At 34.9% G+C, this 24,413-nt stretch overlaps 1 protein-coding gene across 6 annotated transcripts in view; it reads left to right on the top strand.

The window, feature by feature from the left end:
- Positions 1-123: 123 nt before the first annotated feature.
- The window catches only part of LOC109087420 (neuron navigator 2-like), a 65,812-nt gene continuing 41,522 nt past the window's right edge, over positions 124-24,413 (top strand). Inside the window, exons 1-11 of one of the 6 annotated variants that reach the window (XM_042753558.1) lie at positions 124-698; positions 5,478-5,595; positions 6,050-6,102; positions 6,839-6,911; positions 6,997-7,252; positions 8,162-8,230; positions 8,538-8,668; positions 11,212-12,154; positions 12,254-12,363; positions 16,337-16,448; positions 19,155-19,505. In XM_042753558.1, the coding sequence (XP_042609492.1) occupies positions 480-698; positions 5,478-5,595; positions 6,050-6,102; positions 6,839-6,911; positions 6,997-7,252; positions 8,162-8,230; positions 8,538-8,668; positions 11,212-12,154; positions 12,254-12,363; positions 16,337-16,448; positions 19,155-19,505 (2,435 nt within the window). In that variant the 5' untranslated portion in view covers positions 124-479. Of the gene's footprint in view, positions 699-5,477; positions 5,596-6,049; positions 6,103-6,838; positions 6,912-6,996; positions 7,253-8,161; positions 8,231-8,537; positions 8,669-9,827; positions 9,844-11,211; positions 12,155-12,250; positions 12,364-16,336; positions 16,449-19,154; positions 19,506-24,413 lie in introns of those variants that run through there. The other 5 variants (XM_042753557.1, XM_042753559.1, XM_042753561.1 and 2 more) reach the window with 5 other exon arrangements.

The following is a 24,413-nucleotide window of genomic DNA, read 5'->3' as shown; positions in this document are numbered from 1 at the left end:
TAACACTTCCGCGCACAAACTGTAGGTTTCCTTTTGCTCTGACAACAAATTGCATCCTGCCTTCCCACTTATCTGTGATTTCTGCCTGCCAGAGTGCATTCGCTTCTCAGCAGCGGCTGCGCTGGGCTATATTGAGCGACTCCTCGCTGCTGTGGAACTAGGAGCAGGTGGCAGGCGGAGTCCAGATCTCAAGCCGTACATGGAGTAAGAGCTTCATTGGACAAGAAAAACACAGAAGATGCTGATGACGGGGAAGGATTTGGCCGATTGTCATGGGAAAATCATATTATTAGAAGATTTTGCAAGACCTCTGTGTGCCGCCGAGCTTCTCAGTGCTGTATGAATGTGAGTTTGTGGACACACTTCTCACCGCATTACTCCAGCTGTTAAGTCAGTGTGTGCGGTTGCTCCAAGCCTTTGGTTGCAACCAGACAACTTTGTGCCAGCATCTGCGTGGTTGGATGTAAAAGCATAAGAAGATGCCTGCTATTCTAATTGCCTCCAAGATGAAGTCGGGACTGCCCAAACCTGTGCATGGCACCGCTCTACCCATTCCAGCCAGGGTAGCGACCCACCAGAAGCCCGTACAGCCCAGCCTCATCCCCCTGAAGTCTCCCATCTACAGACAGCAAAGTCAAAGCAGTGCGACTTTACAGAAAAAGTACCAGACCGCCAAAGAAACATCAGAAGACCCTCAGGTTGGAATGCTGATGCTTAATTTGTATGTGGCTTTGTGGTTGCATTGATTCTTGTTCTATTAGATCTTCCTTGGATAATTTGGTTCTACACAGACAGTGGATACTTATTTATACTTAGTATAGTAATAACAAAAGTACTAGTTACTGTACTAAGATTGTACTTGTTGCTTTTTTTATCTTCATGATACCATAGATTGACCACATCAAAAATAATATCTACTACTATAGTTTTATCTCAGAATATCTCAGAATTGCAACCTTGTTTCTCATAATTACGACTTTATATCTTGCTTTGTGACTTTGTTTCTCATAATTGCAGATTTATATTTTGCAGTGTGACTGTATCTCACAATTATGACTGTTTCTCATAAGTGCGACTTCATATCTCACAATTGTGACTTTCTCTTATACTTGCTACTTTATATCGTGCAGCAGTGGAACTTTGTTTTTCATCATTGTGACTTTATATCTTGAAACGTGACTATATCTCACAATAACGACTTTGTTTCTCGTAATTGCGATGTTATATCTCACAATGATATCTCACAATAGGGACTTTTTCTCATAATTGTTACTTTAATATCTCACAATTGTGACGACTTTGTTTTCTCGAAATTGTGTGACTTTATACCTCAATGTGACTACATTTCTTATACTTGCAACTATGTCTTACAATGTGACTATATCTGTATATATAATGCAACATTATACTGTATCTGTATTGTAGATATAAAGTTGCAATTACGAGAGACAAAAACAGAGTAAGATATAAAGTCGCAATTATGTGAAACAGTCACAACTGTAAGATATAATCACATTGTGAGATTCGAGAATATAAAGTTCAAATTATGAGAAAAAAACTCACATTGCATTGTGAGAAATAAAAAATATAAGAAAAAGTCACAATTGTGATATATAGTTGAAATTACGAAAAAAAGTCGCAGTTGTTGTGAGATATAGTCACAATGCAAGATATAGTTGCAAGTATAAGAAATGATCGCAGTTGTGAGATATAAAGTCACAATTACGACTTTTATCTCATAATTGCAACTTCATTTCTCATACTTGCAATGTTGTATCTAAAAAAACAACGGATTTGTTTCTCATATTTCACACTTGCAGCATTAAATCTCACAATATGACTTATTTCTCAGAGTACAGACTTTATCTCATAACTGCAACTTTATTTCTCACAATGTGATTATTTCTCACAGTGTGACTTGATATCTCACAGCTTCTGTTGTTTTTCATAGTTGTGACTTTAAATCTTACAATCTAACAATAACAATTATTTACTTATTTTTTTTAATCTACAGCAGAATCTGGCTTCAATGCAAGTTACTATTGGAATGTTAATGAACAGAAAAAAACTAGAGAATGTTTTTGTAGTTTTCAGAGCTTGTTGTGCCCATACTCCACAATGACTTGATCTGCAACAACTGTAGGGATGGTGTAGGAATACCACTACGCCACAATATGCGTGTCAGTTGTATTCATGTTTTAGAAAGAGTTTCACTTTGGCCACATTACCACCATTGTAACTACTGTTTGAAGGGCTCCCCACTGAAAGCTCATGTGATTATATATTTACACGTTAAAAATGTTATGCTTTATAAGAATAGCTCCTGCTGACCTGGTCAGAGCAAATCGTCGGTAAAAATCGCAATGTTCTTCCTTTGGTCCACGGCAGCGGTGTGTACATTCATGTCTTTGTGTGTGTGTGTGCATGTGTTTATATAGATTCATATGTTCAGTAGAGCCTTAAAGGCGGTGAAGAGCCAAGTTCTTCATGTGGCGGGCTAGAATGAAAAGCTCAGCCAGTTGGCCTGTAATTACAGCGCACACGCACACATAGACACAGTCATGGAGGTTTTACTACAGTGCTCCATTAGTAGCGGTGAGCCGCACTGCAGGTGGGCATTTGGCCATATGGACGCCACAAGTCGCACACACCAATCCCAGAGGCCAGTAGTGGGCACCCTTTAGCAAACACTGCTACTAATATACTGCTATGCCCTTACACTGCACCTCTGTCCCTCTTTGTTCTGGCCAGGAAGCTGGAAAATGGTTCACTTTAATGAAAATGGCACTAAATGTGTTTTGGGACTGTGCTGGTGTAAGGATTAGGTTGCTGTTTCAGACATGGTTGACCGCCTTGTAAAACAATGTGACGATTGCAGTTACTAGTTTGTTAAATATCTGCTTTTTGTGTTTGGAAATTATTAAAAGTACCAAAAAAGACAAGGAATGGAAAGTCTGTTACATAAGTTTAAGGACTGCTTTTTGCTCTCTAAATTGTCCTACACAAATTGAATAGCTTATTTTTGTTGAGCTTATCTTGAAACTTAAATGAAGAAATGTAGTGTGGCAGGTTTTCTCTGTTTTAACAAAAAGTGCTTTGGTGGAAAGTTTGGATTAGTGATTTGGTGTGAATTTACCATATATTTTGATTTAGCGCTGATTACTGTAATTATACTGAAATTTTGTGTTTTTTTTAGCAGTACAGTTACTTTTAACTAAAAACTGGTTTCAGTCATTGAAATAAAGCTAAAATAAAATGTAAATATTAGATGAAAAACTCATTTATTTTTTAGAAAGAAAATTAAAAATGTAATTTAAAAATTCAAGAAACTGAAATAAGTGAGTTAAAATACAAGTAGAATTATTTTTAAAAAGAATAAAAAATTACAAAAGCACATTAATTTATTGCTAAAAATGAAAGATGTCAAAATATGAATAAATACTATAATAATTTATAAAAAATACTAATATTTAACTCATAACAGTTTTTTAGTCTATTGACACAAAACACTGTTCTTTTTGATTTTTTTATTTTTATTTTATTATTTTTTTTTTGCTATGATTTACTTGTTTGTCATTTTCGGATATTTTATCAATTCACTTTTCTAGTTATAAAAATCACTGGGAGGTCTTTTAGACCCCAAACAGAACATGATGGATATAAAAGCTAATGTGGGTCTGGTATGTTAAATGTGCTATATTTGTTTTAATGTTATTACTTTAACCACGTAATGCTTGTTCATGTTAACATTAAACCTGGTTACGCATAGCTCTTCCCCTATGTTTTTAATATTCGCGATTATTATTCCCACATGCTGTTCACCGCAGCCTAGAGGTTTTGTTTACAGCGAATGGGTGGAGCGGTTCTCCAGGCTCTGTGGGCAGAAATACAAACAGCCCCCTGCAGAACTCACAAGGAGTCTCTGTATTAAAACCAGCAGTGGCTCCAGTTTTAAATGGCCCGTGTTTGACTCTGATCTGCATCATATGCAGACACATCAGTTCTTATTATATGTATGTCCCATTTAGACCCATTTAGACATAACTAGACCAGCAACAAAACACCAACAACCCTTTATTTCTGACCTCTGTACTAGTGGTAGTCAGGCCTTTTGAGACTGTGCTGCCTCCCAATGCTCACTTTGTGTAGCTGCATGACAGTTATGAAACTAGTCATCAGGTATGTTTGGAATGGCATAGTACTATAGTACACATGCTAATTTTGCTGTATATATACAATGCATATTGTTTTGTATGCATAAAATACTCAGTTCATTCTGTATTAACAAGAACACACTGCATGGAATATTGTCACAAAATGCAATGTGCTTTACTTGTTGTACTTGTACTTGTTTACTAGTGTTTTTTTTGTCATCTTTGTCTTATTGTGTGCTCAAACTACCATTTTGTTTCATTTAGGCATATAATTTTATTCAATATTTTTAAAATATATATATTTTTTCAAATATGTATTCAAATAACAACAATTGTAATGTTTGATGAGACTTCATATTTATTTGAATAAAATGTATTCAGTTTAAATAAAAACAGACTTTTTTAAATTAGTATATATTTAATAAAAAAAAATATTCAATTAAAAACAAAAATAAATAGTATTTTTTTGACATTTTATAATTTATGTATATTTGTAAAACTAGGGCTGTCAAATGATTAAATGCATCCAAAATAAACATTTTGTTTACATAATATCTGTGTGTGTACTGTGTATGTTTATTATGTATGTATGTGTGTATATATATATATATATATCTATATATATATATATATATATATATATATATATATATATATATGCATGGCTATATTTAAGAAAAATATTTTAAGTTTCTATATTAAATATATTTATATATGTAATATAATTTATATGAATAGAAATATATACATGTAAATATATGTAAATATTTTCAAACTATATATATATAAATACACACATATACAGATATGTGTGTATTTATATATACATAATAAATATACACAGTACACACACATATAAATTGTTTTATTTTGGAGTAATCGTATTCGCAGATTTTTTAAAATATATTTTTAATCCAAAAATATTTCGATTAATTGGACACTATACTTCTTATTCTTAAAAAAAACCAATTAATTATTCTTATTCTTATTCTTATTCGCAGATTTTTTAAAATATATTTTTAATCCAAAAATATTTCGATTAATTGGACACTATAGTATATACCATGCATTACGAAGTATTATATTTTTCAGCTATAACCATTTTAAAAATAATATGTGCAGTCTGGTATTCCAGACTTATTTGACAACCTGCTTATAATAATTTTCCTGAAAATTTCCCTGTACACTCAGTAATATTTAAATGGTAGCTTATGGACCACAATGTGGCATTTGTCTTTCATGCATGTAAAATCTGAACCCAGAGTTAGATGTTAAGTGCCTTTTCCTCATTCGGTCTCTTTCTATTTTTCTTTGAATGAATAGATTTATACAGATTGGGCCAACCACTACCTAGCCAAGTCCGGACACGCACGCCTGATTAAAGACCTCCAACAGGATGTTGCCGATGGCGTTTTGTTGGCAGAAATCATTCAGGTTGTAGGTAAGATTAAAGGTATAAAATAATTTTCCATAATTCAACAACCCCACCCCCCCTTCCTTAAGAAAAACATTAATACATCAAACCTACAATTTTTCTCCACCGTACCGGTAATTCTAACCAAAATGAGGAGGTAGAGGAAGAGGACTGGGAAAGAAATGGACACACATGAGCATAAAAAAAAAACTCATCACCTTTATTATTTTTAATGTGTTTTGAAGCTGTTTTATGAGATCAGTTTCTGAAAAGGGGCAATTTGTAGATGGTTTATGAGGCTACAAACTGAGTTGTGAACATTTTATTCAGCTGAAATAAAAGAAACATTTGCCAGAGGAGGATTCCTGTTATACATACAAAAGACGACCACACCAAGTCGAAGATTTTTGTTGATGAAACCAACAGGTATAAAATGTTACTTTAAATCAGTGCCTTTCCTTTTTTTCATCTTTCCATTCAGCAAATGAGAAGATTGCCGATATCAACGGATTCCCAGAGAGTCGCTCTCAAATGGTAAGACTCAAAATGCGTGTTGGGAAAAGAAAAAAAACACATACTGTCAACTCCAAAAAGGACAGAAAAGGCACCATAAATGTTATCCATACGGCATGTGCTCTATATTACAAGGTTTTGTTCTGAAATTTAACCCAGTGAATCCTACTGTCGTATCTGACACGCAAATGTCTAAATTATCAACATGACCAAAACTGATGATGATCAAAAAGACACAATCTGATACTCAACCAAAAAGCATGCAGACTTCTTTTGTTTTATTTCTCATAAGGTTTGAAAAAAACCCTGATTTTTCTGACTATTATTTCATATGTCAGGCTATACAGTAATTTCCTGTTCACTCGAAATCTTCCATTTATGTCAAAAATATACATGACTGAAAAACAGGGTGAGTAAATGATGACAGCGTTTTTATTTTTGGGAGAACTGTCTCTTTAAGAAACAATCTCAGCGAGGACAATAGCAGGTCTTGTCGACCATAACACCCTGGTGTTAACCAGCTTGCTATAGTCTGTCGTCTCGCCAGTGCTCAGGATATACATTGTAATGTCACAGGAACACCGCATGACAAACCCACAGGGTTGTAAACCACAAATCTTCCCTATTGAGCACCATCTGTTGGGTTATATGCCCTGTACACCTGAGTGTAGTGTGTAAACTAGCTATGGTAGGGACACATTTTCCAAGGAAGGCAAGCTCTCGATGTACTGTATGCCCATGTTTTTCTCTTAAACAGATTGAGAACATTGATGCCTGTCTGGGCTTCCTTGCTGCTAAAGGAGTAAATATAAAGGGACTTTGCGCTGAAGGTGAGCTGACTCTTAACTTAACCAGTGCTCATTAATATTTGAAACAATATGTCAGCAAGATTATTTTCTTTTTCTGCCAAACCAGAGATCCGCAATGGCAATCTGAAGGCTATTTTAGGCCTGTTCTTCACTCTGTCACGTTTCCGGCAGCAGCAGCAGCAGCCTTTGAAACAGGCCTCCAGCAATGTTCAGTTGCTCCAGAACAAGCAGGCCCACCGATGCTCCAGTCCTGCCCTGCCTCCTCACACTCCTCCCTGTAGCTCTCCCTGTCCTTCTCCCATCCACCATCACTACACATCCCCCCCATGTGCACAGAAACCACAGACAGACCTGCAGTCCAGGTATTATTCTCCAACTCATATACTGGATAGCTTTTTCATAGACATAGACTCCATAGCAGCTGGATGCAACATCAGTAATCAACTTTAAATAATAGTATTGTATTTATTTTAGTTTAGTTTAGTTTAGTTTAGTTTAGTTTAGTTTAGTTTAGTTTAGTTTAGTTTAGTGTTGTGTTGTGTTGTGTGTGTTGTGTTGTGTTTTTTTGTTTTGTTTTGTTTTGTTTTGTTTTGTTTTGTTTTCAGTTTTGTTAAGTTAAGTTGAGAAGTTAAGTTACGTTACGTTACGTTACGTTCAGTACCTAAAGTGGCCAACATGTTACATTTTAAAATCATAAAAATTCTGATTTTGAGACTATTTTGTGTATATTGCAATGTTGTGTAAAAATTGCATTCAATTTTTCTAAAAGTTTCCAATTCTCTTAAACTACTCTTTATAGCTTTTTTAATTTTTTACACTCTCAACATTTCTAACAAGTAACCTTTCTTTTTCATTTCTAACTTCCCAGTTCTTTTATTTTCAGTGTTGTTTTAGTATTATTTTGTAATAGCTATTATAATATTTATAATATTTATTTTGGCTTTTATTTTTGTATTTTTATCTGTGCTTTTGTCATGTTAATATTTTATGTATCTTTATTTAGCTTCATATTTATTTTAGTTTAAGGTTTTGTCATTTTACTATTTCCATTTAAACTTATTTTATGTCAGTTAACGGCCAAGGCAACTTTTTTTAAGTTTTAAGTTTTTAATCTAATATTATATTTTATTTAATAATTGATCTGCTTAATTTCAATTAAGAAAAATAATTTTTAACAGTTTTAATTTCAGTGGTTATTTCTTCTTAACACTTAACACTTCTTTTCTGTCCATTCCTTTTTCTGTCTCTTTTGTTTTTCCTCGATCTTGAAGTCATCCCTCACAAGGCTTCGATCAGAAAAAAGCTGTCAGACTCTCAGTTGCTCAGAAAAAGAACTCTAGGTCAGCTTTCCACATTTCTACATCACACCATGCCTGATTTACATCTCCTTGTATTCCCAGTATATTACTACACAACAGCACCATCTACTGGTAATCTTGCGATTCCACACAGTCCAATCTTGAGTCATCAGGGCCAAAAAAGCATGTGAATCCCTTCAATAGTCATTTTGTTCTCATTCATATGATCAGATGTTGAATTTATAAAAAGGTCACTGAGGTTTTTTTTATATAATTGGCACTCCAGTCTTGTGTTTTTGCAGCATAAATAGTTAAAGGATGAGCTTGTTCTGACTGAACTCTTTGTTAGGCTTCCGAGCCCCTCAGTGAGGGCGGGTGGAGAGAATAAACCTCGAACCTCAAACACCAACAGACGCAGCCAAAGCTTCAACCAATGTGACCGATTAAAGCCATCAGTCTCAGCCTGCACTCATGAAAGAGGTGAGATAATCGCATTCATTTACACAATCTGAAATTATCCATGTGGTTTATGTAAGAGTATGTAAGCAGTTGTTGGGTAAAAGCTGTTATTAAGTGCGTATATTTGTTACAAGAAAAACCATTGCTCAATAGTGCAATGAATTACACATTGATGGATTCAAACCTATAACCTTTCACCCAGATCTTTAACCACTACGCTACGACACCCATGGAATTATAAGGCTTACAGGTGAAAAATTTTAGATATTTATCTGACTTTTCCTTGCTCAAATTGGTTCAAATAATAATAATAAAAAAACTAAATCTCAGAAAATATTACTTATATTAATAATTAAATATATAAAAATAATTACTATTTGTTTAAACAAAAAAAACTTGTATTTTTAAAATGTAAATATATTATTTAAAGCCTATATTTATTTATTTTTGTGGTATTTTTTAATATGTAAATGCTTAGAAAAAGCATACAAATAAAATGGACTTGGACTTTATGCTCAAAAAAGTACCATAAAACAAGTATCATGAAGACAACAGGAGAGTTATATTTATTTTTAAACCATCTGTTATTGGACATTTTCCAACAACATTTTGTCTCAGATTTTTCAGTATTTTCATTTGAACATTTTTCTTGCACAGAATGAGTGATCTAAACCATCCGCCCTCGATTTGCTCAATCTCTAAGTTGGGTAACTGCTCATAGCGTTCACAGTTTTATGATTGTGCAATTGCATGCTGTGTTGTTGACACATTTTTGGCCCATTGTTTCATTATGGCAGGCTCGGTTTACTTCAGCATTGAGTCATTTAGGATGATAACCCCCCTAACATGTCACATAGTTGAGTGACTAAGAATATGTGGATTTTTGTATTCAAACCAAAGTCAAACCATATAAAGTAATTTTCCCTGTTTGCACATGCACGCATTGTGATGTACATGTCTGTGTGTGGTTTGTATGGACTCTCAGCTGGCTGTGGTATGCATGATGATGATGATGAGAGGCGTTTACTGCTCACTGATTCAGCTCTAATTAGTGTACTTGTGGCAAGACCAGAAGAAGAAGCAGAGAGAGAGAAAAAAGTCAGTGATCATAAAACTTTATACAGTGAGATTGAGCAGTTAAGAAGACATACAAGGAAGATGAGACTGCTAGGAATTTTGCTCACACTGCCTGTAAGGTAAGCAATGCTAAACTGAGTTATCATGCAACAGGCCGGTAAAAAACTTCAAAAATAAATAATACATACAAAGGAAACAACCATTTTTGTAGCACAGGGAAATAACATTGATTTTCCACTGATGAAATTAGGGAAATATTGAATGAGATCATTGAACTGAACAGAACAGAGTTTGGTTTCATCACATGCTAAATTTCCATGCACGCTGATTTTATATAATATAATATGTCATGTAAACATGAAAAATAGCTTTAATGATTGTTAGTCACATGAACAACTGTGCCTTGGAAATTATAAATAATTTCTTCACAGTATCAAATATCAAGAACTGCTTCACAGTCAGTCTCCTTTTTTTAAATAGCATGGATTTATCTCAAAAATAAATATAATACATCACATCACATACTTCAGATGTTTCTCTTCATAGTTCATGCTTCCTTTTCTCAGCACTTCATCCAGTACGCTTTCATATTTTCAAACTCCCATGGGCATCACACTTGCTAATGTCTGTGTGCACAGCTTGACTGCACTTGCTAGAGTTTGAAAGATTTGACCCACTTTCCCTGTACCTTAGTGGCTTTTTGACCTCCCTGCTTTACTTGGCCAACTGCCAGTTTCAGTTAAATGTCCAAAAAGTGACCCAAAGCAATTAAAAATATATATTTTTATGAATTTTTGGCCTTTCTAAAAGGGATAGTTCACCCAAAAATGAAAAATTATGTCATTAATTACTCACCCTCATGTTTGGAACACAAATTAAGATATTTTTGATGAAATCCAAGGGCTTTCTGTTCCTGCATAGACAGCAATGCAACTACCACGTTTAAGGCCCAGAAATGTAGCAAGAGCATCGTTAAAATAGTCCATGTGGCATCAGTGGTTCAATCATAATTTTATGAAGCTACGAGAATACTTTTTGTGTGCAAAGAAAACAAAAATAATGACTTTATTCAACAATTTCTTATCTTCTGTGTCAGTCCCGGCTGTGCATTCACGAGAGTACAATGATGCATTCTGACGTAGAACATGGATGCGCTGAACTTTGTTTGGAAAGAGAGGAATGGACAATTGTGTTGCTGTCTATGCAGGGTCAGAAAACTCTTGGATTTCGTCAAAAATATCTTAATTTGTGTTCCAAAATGGTCTTACAGGTTTGGAACGACATGAGGGTGCATAATTAATAATTTAATATTTAAAATGTAATAAATTATATTTTTCGGATGACCTATCCCTTTAAATATTACATAATGAAAGAAATGGAAATTAGAGAACCTTAGTCTTCACCAATATGGATGTGCACATGAGATATTCTCATCACAGTTGTGATGAAGACCTTCTAAAATGTTATATTTCATTTTGAATTTGCAGAGAAAACTACACCATCACCCATAATGGTTGAACATGGACCAATCAGCTCTTCTATTCCTCCACCCAGCTGCACCAGCACCTCTAAACCCTGGAGAAGCAAGTCGCTCAGTGCAAAACACACAGCTACATCCTCCATGGTCATGGTTAAACAACCACCCCCAGATTCTCTTGAGGTTCCTCATAAAGTGATCACCCAGAAGTCCATGCTGGAAAAGTTCAAGCTCTTCAACAGCAAAACTGGTTCCAGAACCTCCAAGGTTGTCAGTACAGAAGACGTCAGTGCTGTAGAACCAGAAGAAGGTCAGATTTGCCCCATACACCCTGAAGCCCACGCTGGAAACCAAAGGCCTGTCACTCCCAGCAGTTCTGGTAGCTCAAGTCCCAAGCTAGCGCTGAAGGGTATTGCACAGTTGACGCTCGGAAGGGCTTTAGCACCCAAAATAGCCTCGGCAAAAGCGACCGAAAAAGTTAAAGAGAAGTCAAAGCCTAAAGAGAAAGACAAGCTCAAACAGATTCCTGTTACAGAACCTGACCATCTAAAAGGAGATACCAAAACCGATGGACATGCTACACCCGAAACTAAGAAGTCTGTTTCCAAAGAAAGTAAAGCCAAATCAGCCATGAGTGGGATTCCTAAACCAAGCCAGGGAGGAAAGGCTTCAGCTGCAAATAAGACTGTAGCATCGCCCCCTTGTGGTGCGGAGGGAGAACGGTTACGGAATGGAAAGATAGGAGGTCTTTCTGTACATAAAGGGCAGAAAGACAACAGAAATTACAGCTCTACTTCTAGCTTAACATTTCCAGAGGGGAAAAGCTGCCAAGATCTCACTCTTGGTGCTCAGACCCACTCAACAGCCAGCAATATGGTCAGTGTACAACTTCCACAGCTCCAAGAACAATACAACCATCCCAACACGGCCACTGTCGCCCCATTCATGTACAGGTGACACCTTTATTATAACTTGAATGCAGTTTCCTAGATACTCCATCAGACTCTATTTGGCTCTAACCTAGCATGTTATTATGTCACTCTATACAGTAGGTCTCAAACAGAAATTGATAAGACTGGGCTTATGGCAGGAGTGGAGGAAAGGAGAGAACGAACAGGCCTGTGCAGCAAATCCATCCATACTTCTCTGGAGAACCTGACAGGTACTCATTCACAACACTACAGGAAAAAAAAAAATATAGAAAAATTAAACTTAAGTTGTGACTAACAACTAGCATCCAAAATAAAAGTTTTTGTTTACATATTATATGTGTGTGTACTGTGTATATTTATTATGTATATATATATATATACATACACATGCACGTATATATACATTTAAGAAAAATGTTGTTTATATATTAAATATATTTATATATAATATAAATTATATTAATGTTAATATATACATGTAAATATTTTCAAAATATATACACAGTACATACACATACATTATGTAACAAGAAACTTTTATTTTGGATCGCGATTAATCGTTTGACAGCACTAAAAGTAATTAAGTTTATTAGTAAATTACCACAACTAGATTCGTATTGAATTATTTCAGTGAATCGGTAACAGTTTTATCAGTAACTAAAATTAATCTGATATCCCAGTGACTAGTTGGGACTGTTCATTCTACTGAACATTTACTGCTGAACAAGTGTTTGCTACTCTTAGGTAGTTACTCCCAAATTCTAATGCCTAGTTTGGACGAGGTCATTTACTGTTTATGAATAAGTGAGCACTCTGAGGCCAATGTCAGGCCGGTCTGAGAGTGAACAAGAAAACAAAAAAGCACTCATCTGCATGTAAAAGGCTGTGGATGTCAAGGAGTTGCCAAGGCCTACCAACATGTGTGTGTGTGTGTTGTGTCCTTTCTCAGTCTGTCAGAACTTTGTGTAGAGAGAAAAACTCTTCTCCACAGGGGAAGTTCTCTGGGCTGGTGTAGACATGAGAGCTGTATTCTAATTTCTCCTTTCTTTTCCATGGAGGAAAGGAAAAGGCAGGACCAAAGTCACAAGAGCTTCTTTCACAAATCAGTCGGCACATTCTCTGGGAAAACAACTTAGAAAGTGTCAGACAGACCATTTATCCATCTTAACATAAGCGTAGGAGAGTCAGGGACACGTTGCCACCAGAAAAAAAAAAAAAAAAAAGCTCAGGACATTAGTAGCACTGTGAAGTCGTCTTCTGCAACCAAGACAAAAGACCTGTACCACTGGAAGCAGACCTAAATAAATCGTCTTCTCAATGGACCAAGCAAGAAGTCATTGTCAGTTGGCATCTCTTCTCAGAACAGGAGGAACAAGAGAAGGTTCTTATGAGGACACCTCAGATGACTGCTCCAGTCTCGGGAGAAAGGACAGGTTCAGGGGTGTAGACAGTTCTGGAGGACCTCCAACATCTTCTAAATGGCTGTCTGAACACACTGAACCAAGGGTTTTGAAAGAAGGGGAAGTTAACACATTTAGCTGTGTATGTCAGATACATTTGAGCCAACAATCTTGTGTGTGGGATGGAATTGCTCGTGTTAATGAGGAGATCCTTCTAACCATGTTGGATATGTTTGAGAAGCATGAAAGTAAGTAGATGTGTGTGTTGGACGACTGTCTGTTTTAAAGAGTTACCCATGAGGCTTTTATCACACCTTAAATCTTAATTATTGATTTCTTGGGGTTTTTTGGTCTGGAATGGACCTGCGTCTTTTATATTAGCATTTGTGCAAACTGTTAAGTCACATCTCTGCAATACTGTTCTTAACAAAGTCTTGTCTTTTTTCTTAGCTGAAATCTGAAATTGTTGGTTTAAAAGAGAAAAATGACTGTGGAAGATGATGTTTTTGCTAATAGGTGCTGTAGTCCCCCTTTTGGCAATTTTTGGCATGTACATTAACTGCCAGGCTACAGCTTGAGTGAATCTGTTCTTCTCTGGCTTTATTATTAACAGTGATATTTTAGAATGACTGATATACTATTCTAGTTTTTATGAATGTTTTTTTTTATGTTTTTTAATTAGTTTGATTAATTTGGTTGTTTTTGTCATTTTTATTAGTTTAAACTACAGTGGTGTGAAAAAGTGTTGGCCCCCTTCCTGATTTCTTAATTTTTTGCATGTTTGTCACACTTTAATGTTTCAGATCATCAAACAAATGTAAATATTAGTCAAAGATAACACAAGTAAACACAACATGCAGTTGTGATATATCTAACGATATGATCATCGCCTTCGATAATGAACGTGATATTGCGTAGCTTGTCAGTGATCTACGGCTCTGTCTATTAAATGCCGCTCCATCTGAAAGCAGGTGATGGCGATTTAGCACTGAACACAGAACCAGATTTACTGACTAGATGCGCATGATCATATCGTTAGATATATTGGCCAGCCCTATCTGCATGGCAGAGTTCCAAGACGAAAACCGCTGCTGAGCAAAAAGAACATAAAGGCTCATCTCAGTTTTGCCAGAAAACATCTTGATGATCCCCAAGACTTTTGGGAAAATACTCTGTGGACTGACGAGACAAAAGTTGAAATATTTTTGTAAGGTGTGTGTCCCATTACGTCTGGTGTAAAAGTAACACCGCATTTCAGAAAAAGAACATCATACCAACAGTAAAATATGGTGGTGGTAGTGTGATGGTCTGGGGCTGTTTTGCTGCTTCAGATTAAGGACCTGGATGATTGTTGTGATAAATGGAACCATGAATTCTGCTGTTTACCAAAAAATCCTGAAGGAGAATGTCCGGCCATCTGTTTGTGACCTCAAGCTGAAGCAAACTTGGGTTCTGCAGCAGGACAATGATCCAAAACACACCAGCAAGTCCACCTCTGAATGGCTGAAGAAAAACAAAATGAAGACTTTGGAGTGGCCTAGTCAAAGTCCTGACCTGAATCCTATTGAGATGCTGTGGCATGACCTCAAAAAGGCATTTCATGCTCGAAAACCCTCCAATGTGGCTGAATTACAACAATTCTGCATAGATGAGTGGACCAAAATTCCTCCAAGAGACTCATTGCAAGTTATCACAAATGCTTGATTGCAGTTGTTGCTGCTAAGGGTGGCCCAACCAGTTATTAGGTTTAGTGGACAAACACTTTTTCACACAGGGCCATGTAGTTTTGGATTTTGTTTTCCCTTAATAATAAAAACCTTCATTTAAAAACTGCATGTTGGTGTTCACTTGTGTTATCTTTTACTAATATTTACATTTGTTTGATGATCTGAAAACACTTTTTCACACCAGTGTGTGTGTGTATATAAAATAAAGTGTGACCAAACACTTTTTCACACCACTGTATATAGGTTTAAAGTTTTAATTTGATTTATTTTAGCACTTCAGCCTTAACTTAATTAAAATGATCATAATGACGCTTAGCAAAAATCTGTCATGACAGCAGTTAGCTTAAAAGACAGAATATAGACATTTATGCTAATGTCTGCTAGCGTCCCTTGTGTTGAAAATTCCTACTTGCATTGTGTTATGAACGTTCATCCCTTCCAAATCAAGCAGATATCAATCTAAATGCTGTTTTTGAATGAAACGGTTTATATTTAAAGCAGTTTGAGCGGAAGCTAGTCTGTTTTTACTCAAGTAGCGCCTAGTGAACAAAGATTTAGCATTAGCTTCAGTGAGCAGTTCTAAAAGAGGTTGTTTGTGGTTTTTATAGCCTGCGGGAATGTACTTTACCATGGCACTCATTCTTTTACACGTTTTACATCATGTGCGAATGTGTGTGAGTCTGCTCTGTACCTCCTGAGCCCCTTGTGGACCCCTCATGATCAGTAAACAGCCGTTAATCCGAGTGGCCAAATCCCCTCTCACCTATGGCATACACTGTGTGTTTATTTTTAAGCAGCGGTTGGCTAACGTTTTGATCGTTAACACTGAAAGAAAACAAAAAGCTCTTTTACAGAATGCTAGTAGATTTAACTTCACAAGCAAAAGAGGCAGAGTTAGAGCTGTGATGCTAATACAGAGTTTGGAGTTGCTTCATTTACATTTATCCCATGATTCTCAGGGTTTAGGCTTTTTGGAGCATTTTAGGTGTGTGAATGTGTGGGTTTGGACATGCCTTAGAGTTACGGTAGCAGCTGTTTGCAGACTTTGGTGATGGTGATGAGTCTGGTTTCCTCAGGTGAGGACTCTGAAACCAAGAGGCTACGTACTGTGAAAAACATCGCTGATCTGAGGCAAAACCTGGAAGAAACCATGTCCAGTCTGCGGGGGGCGACTCCTTTCAGTCACAGGTAAGAACATTGGGATGATTTTGTTTTTGCTTATATATTTTGTGTGTTTCTGCCTGCTGAAAATGGTCAAAGTTAGTTTTTAAAATATTACGTACCTTAAAGAGATAGTTCACCCAAAAATTTAAATTACCTCATAATTTACTCATCCTCAAGCCATCCTTGGTGTATATGACTCTCTTTCAGACAAAAATAATCTGAGTTAAATTGAACAAAGGTACTGGTTCTTTCAAGCTTCATAATGGCAGTGAATGGTGGTCGAGATTTTGAAGCCCAAAAAAGTGCATCCATCCATCATAAAAAGTGCTCCACACAGCTCCGGGAGGTTGGATTTATTAGTTGTAAAAGCCTTACAACTCAAATAATGTACAAGTTTTAAACGAAGTGCTCTTATAAAATTATAACCTTCATATTTATGCTTTTAAATCATTCAAAAATTGGCCCTAATGTAAGTGCTACTTTGTAACTTCCAATGGAAACTAGAGACGAGTCAAAATAAGTTTTTATGGTAATCAACCCAAAGGAGTCCCACTAGTGCTAGTTGCTTCTCACTGCATTTTTTCTAGTTCATGTTCAGACTCTAAGGCTACGTTTACATGACAACGATGTAGTCAAAAACGGAAAAGTTTTTCCTTTGTGTTTTTAAAAATTTATAAGTATACATGACAACGTTTACACATATCTGTGAAAATGGTCAAAAACGCCCTATTACGTATGCCTGGCCAGTAGTTGGCGCTGTCACCTTGTTAGTAAACAGTATCTGTTGGGAAGTGATGATTATATGTTGTATATGATACATCACCGCTGTTGGTTGTAATATTAGTGAAGTAAATCTACATTTTGCTGAAGAAGCGTTAGCAAACTCTTGAGCAGCAACAACAGTACCATGTACTCCACCATTGATGTTTATGTTTGTTCGTGCTTGCCTATAAAATCGACACGTACTGCGCATATCTACCTACCTAACATGTACTACATGACGTCAACGTTTTCAAAGATTCCCGTATTGGGTGTTTACACGGAAACTATAGCGGTGGCATTTTCAAAAACTTGCACTATGAATCCGTTTTCAAAAATATGCGTTTTCAGTCCCCAAAATGCTGTTGTTGTGTAAATGAACAGACAAAACGCATAAAAAGTTTCCCAATTTTGGCTGAAAACATTGTTGTGTAAACGGCCCCTTAATGCTTCAGTTCAGTAGGGTTGAAGTAGAACATGCCATTAATTATTACTGGGAACAGAGATCACAGCACAGTTCAGAAAGCACCCCATTGTTCCCGGGTGTGTGAACCCTTTTATCTCTGGGGGTTTGCAACTGTTAAACTCTAAATGGCTTTGAGGAAGACAGTTTGATTGGCATTAGGAGCTGATTTGGGGGTTGGCGGGTTTTTGTCTTTGCTGTGATCGGTTTGATGCGTGTCTCGGCCTTCCAGGGGACAAAAGCTGGCCGTGAAATCGGCCGGGGGCCTGTTAATACCGGATAAAAAGCTTGTTTTAATATTCCAATGAAACCCTGTCCTGACAGGATGCCGAATTTTTTCAGAAACTCAGTGATGCTTTTACTTTTTGCTTGCTTTCTTCAGTTTTCTTAAAGGGATAGTTCACCCAAAAATGTTATTTACTCACCTTATGTCATTCCAAACTCTTATTGTTTTATATTCTTTGGTGAAAGACAGGAGTTATTTTGCAGAATGTCCAGAAATTAAATATTCAGTCATGTACCTCCCACGCAGTCACATTCATTTTAACTAAAAATAAAAAAAAAAAAATGTTTTTGATCATTCAAATAAAGCTAAAATAAAATATAAATATAATATTAAATCCTTAAACTTAAAAAGAGAAATACTGCCTTGTTTAAAGGAAATTTAAATTAAATGTTGACATTTAATTTACTGAACCTGAAATGTACATTAAAGCTAAATGGAAAATTAATAATAATAATGATAATAATAATAAAAATGACAAAATTGCTGTAATCTAAATAATTTAAAATGAAAACTGAAACTATAAAAATAAAACATTCAAAATATTAATAAATGCTATAATATTATGTAAATAATACTAAAATAAGATTGTTCCCTTGACATTTCAGTGATGAAAAAGACTTCAAAAAGTTATCTGCATATAAAACTCATTATTCTGTAACAGTCTATCAAATAATAAGAAGTTGTTCAATTATACTGTTTGCACTTAAAAAAGAAAATTATTTTGTAAACTTCTTCTTTGACATTTACTATTAACTATTTATTGTGGGGTTTTTTTATAATCTTTTTTTGTGGGGGGGGGGGTCATTTGTCACTTAATGGTAGTTGTCAGTGGTGTTACAACCCTTTCTTCATTGATTAAAATAAAATAATAAAATAAAGACAAAGATGAATAAAAAAAGTCAAGATGTTAAGAAAGACCACCTCTTAAGGGAGAAAATGTGATTCAAAACTTGTATGTCTGAAAATATAAAAAGGTTAATAAAATTCATTTTTGAGAATGACCCTGCTGTTCTTTCCACTGAATGAAAGAGAATAGGGATGAACTCCGAAAATGATCCACAAAACTATTTGATGTAGAACAAAAGGTTTACTTCTATGCATTACATTCTCAGCTTTATTTTCTGTATCAGAGTGACAAATAGCCCATGAGACCTATAGTTTACACCATTCGAATGTCATCATTAACTTCTGATATCTTTCCTGTCTGACTATCACCTGCCAGCACCCTCGAGACGACCTTTGACAGCACCATAACTACTGAGATCAATGGGAGGGCTTTGCTTGCCCTCAGTTCCCGCCCTGCTTCTGCATTGCCATGGCGACTGGGCTCATCCAGCCCTCGCCTTCAAGCTGGTGATGCCCCCTCTCCAGGAAGCGCATTCGTACAGCATGGCAGTGGCTGTGGGCGGCACACACACAGGCATCAGACCTGCACGCACAACGGAGTCCTCTGCGGCCTTGAACTCCCAGAGAAGGTGGAGGAGCTGGAGGGCGTCGCCATGGAAACAGCAGGGTACATGAGTGATGGAGACGTCCTGGGCAAGAGCATGAAGATGGATGCTGTCACCAGTGGGTGAGTGTGGTTTGATGACGTGTTTGCAAAGTTTTCAAATTGTTGATAAATAAATGATAAATCAGCTTTAATGATATTTGACCATACTGAGATTACTGTGTCCACTTGGCCATTTAAGAGTGTTACATTTGTATATCTACTCAAAATATAGGGGGAGGGTGTGGTGGGTCTGGTGGGGGGTAATTGAGAATGAATGGGGGAAAGTCATGTGATATGACTGGTTATGATTGGCTATGATTGGTTAATGTGATAAATCCTACCTCTTGTGGTAGTGTGCGTTCCACATTCATGAATCAGTCTGAATGAACATTATAATGGCGTTAATGGGAAGACTAATTTTAAAAAGTAAACAACTCACAAACTTAGATACTGTATAAGTACTTTGTTAAAATAAGACTTAAAATGGCATAAAAACATGACCTGTGGGAGTTTTTAGTGAGTAATCAGCTTGTGAAATCTCTGCAACTGTGACCAATATTTTCCAAGCTTTGATGAATAATGAGCCTAAAAATTCAAAAATAGTTAAAAGTTAACTTTTAAAAAGAGTAGCTGAACACAAGTTCATAAATACAATGTGTTGATTAAATTGTAACTGCCTTGAGTTATTCTTTTGGAATAAATGTAAAATGCTTAAAAATACTTAGTTGATGAGATTCATACTTGGCTTTGATAAAACAAATTGAATTACACTATTTATTTAAAAATATAAAATAGAATTGTGCTTCTTTCTGTATTTTCTGATAATGTAAGTAATATTTATTTAACCAAGGAAATGTGACTGGGACATGAATTTACGTAGGCTACAAAAACACACACACACACACACACACACATATATATATATATGTTATATATATATATATACACACACACACACACACACACACACACACACACACACACACACACACACACATATATATATATATATACTGTAAGAAATGATGCAGGTAAAATACAGGTAAGAATGCATCTGTGCACATCTGCCTCTGGGTGGTGCTCTTTTGCTAGTCCTTTTTTATAGTTTATTTTGAATGAGTTACTTCCAAACAACTCACAAATGTTATTATAACCATTTATTTTTTAACCATTCTTTGCTTAAGAAGACAGTCATACTGCAAAAATACTGTAGCTTTCATGTTCAGTATAACAATTAACAAAAAGTGAAAACTTTTTTAGGCTTTTTTAATTTTGATGATAGTCACAAAGATGTATAATTGACATTTTTAACAAGTTATAATGTCTAGTTAGCACTATATATCAGAAGATAGAGTATTAGTGTGTGTGTGTGTGTAGCAAAGTGGCTCGACGCGCCCTGTGCTGAATTCCTACTGTGTCCCATGAGCGGCTAGCCACAGCTTTTTAGCATGTAATCATGTAACGCCGATCCAGCGTTCTTTATTCCCATCGCTCTTTCATTGTGTCGTTCACTAGGAGCTCTGCCAGTTTTTCTTGCATGCTCAAAGTCCGGGTATACTGCTGTGGTTTGTGGCAATGTGCAAATTACAGTATGTGTGGATGAACTCTGGCCCTTGTTTTGGACCATACAATCACAACCCAAGCTTGTCTGCTTCTGGATGTTGCTAGAAGCAGCTACTGACACAAATGTGTACATTAGGGTATCACTACTGTGCAACAATACTTTAAAAGCCCTAAAAGCTCTTTCATGTTAGCAGTTATTTTGTTCATATGTCTGTTATCAGCTGTTCATTTGGCTGTCTGTCAGTGGGACATGAAAACGCAACATGTAGCCTGTTGTAAGAAGATGGGAGTCAGGGGTCATGGGAAATATTCAAGGTTGAATCCTGAGAGAGGGTGAATATCTGAAAATTTGCAAACTTTTGACTCTGTGGAAGAGATATGAGGTTATATCCAAATTTGGAAATGAGACGAAATGTACAAACACAGCACATGTAGCAATGTACACACAGAACCATGCATAATCTTCCCCTAGTCCTGTTCAAACAGGAATCAGACAGACACCTTTTATTGGATTCTCATATTCCTTCTGCTCAGTGCTGAATTCCAGTAGAGTGATTCTGTCACCACAAGAAAATCTTTGCGAGACATTTGATCATAGTTGAAAAAAGCTTTTAAGCCCAATTACTGAGACCATATATGGATGGATTTTGAAGCACAGTCAACATTGGGTACTTACAGCAAATACTGTTTCTAAAACCTGATGCCTTGGTTTGGATTAGTGCCTTTTTACTAGCTTAACTTAGTTACATGTTTGAATAATCGGATAAAGACAACATACAAAGCATTTAACAATGTTTTGTGGGAGATTATGTAGAGAGAGTATTGTTTATATCCATCAAGAATCAGTTTTATTTTGTCTTGTTTGTTCAGATTTTTTTAAATTCACATTTAGCTGAATGATACAGGACTTTTTGTGAGAAAATATGTAGGACAGGTACTGATTTTATCCAGTGAGATTTGATTGCAGTGTGTTTAGTTTAAATGTGTTTAATAACTTTTCAGTCAGTAAATAATTTGTAGGAAAACAGTTAGAAACATTTAGAATGAGAAACAATTCAATCCATTCACAATCGAATGTAATGTAAATGCTATCTTTTTTTATATAAAACATTAATTTTATTTGTAAATCTGCGTATATAATTTGTAGGAAAACATATAGGATCGGAATCAATTTCTAGTGATATTTGATTGAAATGTGTATGTTATTTCTTTTATTATTTTTTAAATTAATTTATATGTAAAAACTGTTTAATAAAATAATTAAATATAAAATAAAATATTATAAAATTTATCTCTTAAATAAAATATTAAATACTTGCAGAAAACGTGTAGGATGGGACCTGATTATTTTATTTTATAACTTTTAACTCTCTAAATAATTTGTAGGATTTATTTAGGATAACTTTAGGATGAGAAACAATTTAATCCATTCATAATTGATCGAAATGTAGATGCTATTTTTTAATAAAAACATACATTTTTTTATGTTATTTGTAAAAACTTTTAACTGAGAATATAATTTGTATGAAAATATGTAGAATTGGAATCCATTTCTAATGATTTAGAAATTGAAACAATTTAATTCATTCATAATTGTAGAAACGTAGATGCTTTTTCTTGGTAAAACCCATTTTATTTTATTTATTTATAATTTAAAACTTTAATAAAATATTTACATAAAATATTTGTAGAAACCGATTATTTTATTTATTAATTTTTTTACATTTCTTAACATTTTCATTTATTTTTCCTTGCCTATTTGGCCTTGGAAACGTCAACAGAGGGTATAGAAAGTTATTAAATTTTAATGACAAATTATAAAAACAAAAAACAAAATAAATAACTCTCAAAAACATGACAAATCATGCTTATTTAAATTTACATTGTCTGCAAGTCTGTCAAGACTGATGTTGAATGACTTGCAGTGGGTTGCCAGGTCAGGGCAAATGAATAACCTCACTGGGGCAGAGTGTTTAACTGGTTGAACTAATGTTAACAAGTTTTGTTGCTCAGTAACCAATGTTAAACAGAAGCCATTGTTCCCAGTAACACACCTGTCAGGGAACTAAAGAATAGGAAATATTGTCCAGTCATAACATTAAAACACAGACACTATTCACAATCATAGATAACCTCTACAAAAAGTACAATGCTGGTACTATAGTTCAGTGATCATATCAGATGGTGCTGCTACTATGCATACCATGGTATTGTTAATTTACCAAATTCGTGTACCATAACAAGACAGTTACCAAATGTTACAGAGGATATATGCTAAAAGAATTACATTTTAATCATTCAGTTTAATTAGTGTGCTAAATGGTCACATAAATCTACTAAACACATTTACAGTTTTATTATAGATTTACAATAAAAAAAAGACCAATTTAATATATTTGCGCTACTAGTTGCTAAACCTTTGATAGATGTTTTGAAAATTATGATTAAGCAACCACAGGATTGTGAAACTCATATTTACTGACTTCTGATTTTTCTGCTCTGAATCGCACCTGATGATTCATGTACTGTTTAATTACCTGAAGTGAATTACTTAAACCATTAGTGTTGCATGTGCTGTTTGGAAATTTTCCACCTACCTGGCAGGTTAGTCAGCCGCCCCAGGTGATGAAACGCTGTCACCTGATTGCTTCACAGCAGGAAATGAGAGATTAAGCTAAAGGATGCGTGTCTGTTAAGACATCTTCAGAATCTGTCACCATCTGCAAACGTTACAACCAAAACTAACTCACTCCCATTACAATCAACAAAGCTGATACTGGGAAAATGCTTAAGAATTAAAATTAAAAAAGTGTTAATGTTACTGTACTTAAGAAAGTATGTATGTATGTATGTATGTATGTATGTATGTATGTATGTATGATGAAAAATTTGACATTAAACTAAAGTGTTAAAGTGTTAACATTTATATATATAATTATATATAGATATATATAATATAATAGGAAATATATATTATATATATATATAATTTTATGACACACACACAAATGCATATAGGGATATAGAATATGGTTGTACAGATAAGGGCATTAATAGTATTTGTTAAAGTGTTATATTTTTATTTTACTTATATATATGTTAAATCTAATAATACATTTTTATAAAAAGTATGTTTATATATAAATATATATTATTTTGTTAAATCTAATAATAAGTATTGAACATTGAGTTAACAGGACAAAAATACTTTTTATAAAAATGTATTATTAGATATTATATAGGTATTATATATAATTTTGTTAAATCTAATAATAAGTATTGTAAAATAGTTTAGATATTACATATATATATATATTTTATTTTGTTAAATCTAATAATAAGTATTGTAAAATAGTTTAGATATTACCACATAATTTATGTTCAAAATTTATAGATATATTTTTTACCTGGACATTAAATTTACTT

Source organism: Cyprinus carpio, chromosome B25, assembly GCF_018340385.1.
Source record: "Cyprinus carpio isolate SPL01 chromosome B25, ASM1834038v1, whole genome shotgun sequence".
NCBI lineage: Eukaryota > Metazoa > Chordata > Actinopteri > Cypriniformes > Cyprinidae > Cyprinus > Cyprinus carpio.
Note: the sequence above shows the minus strand (reverse complement) of the source record. Positions and strands in the feature narration are given on the sequence as shown.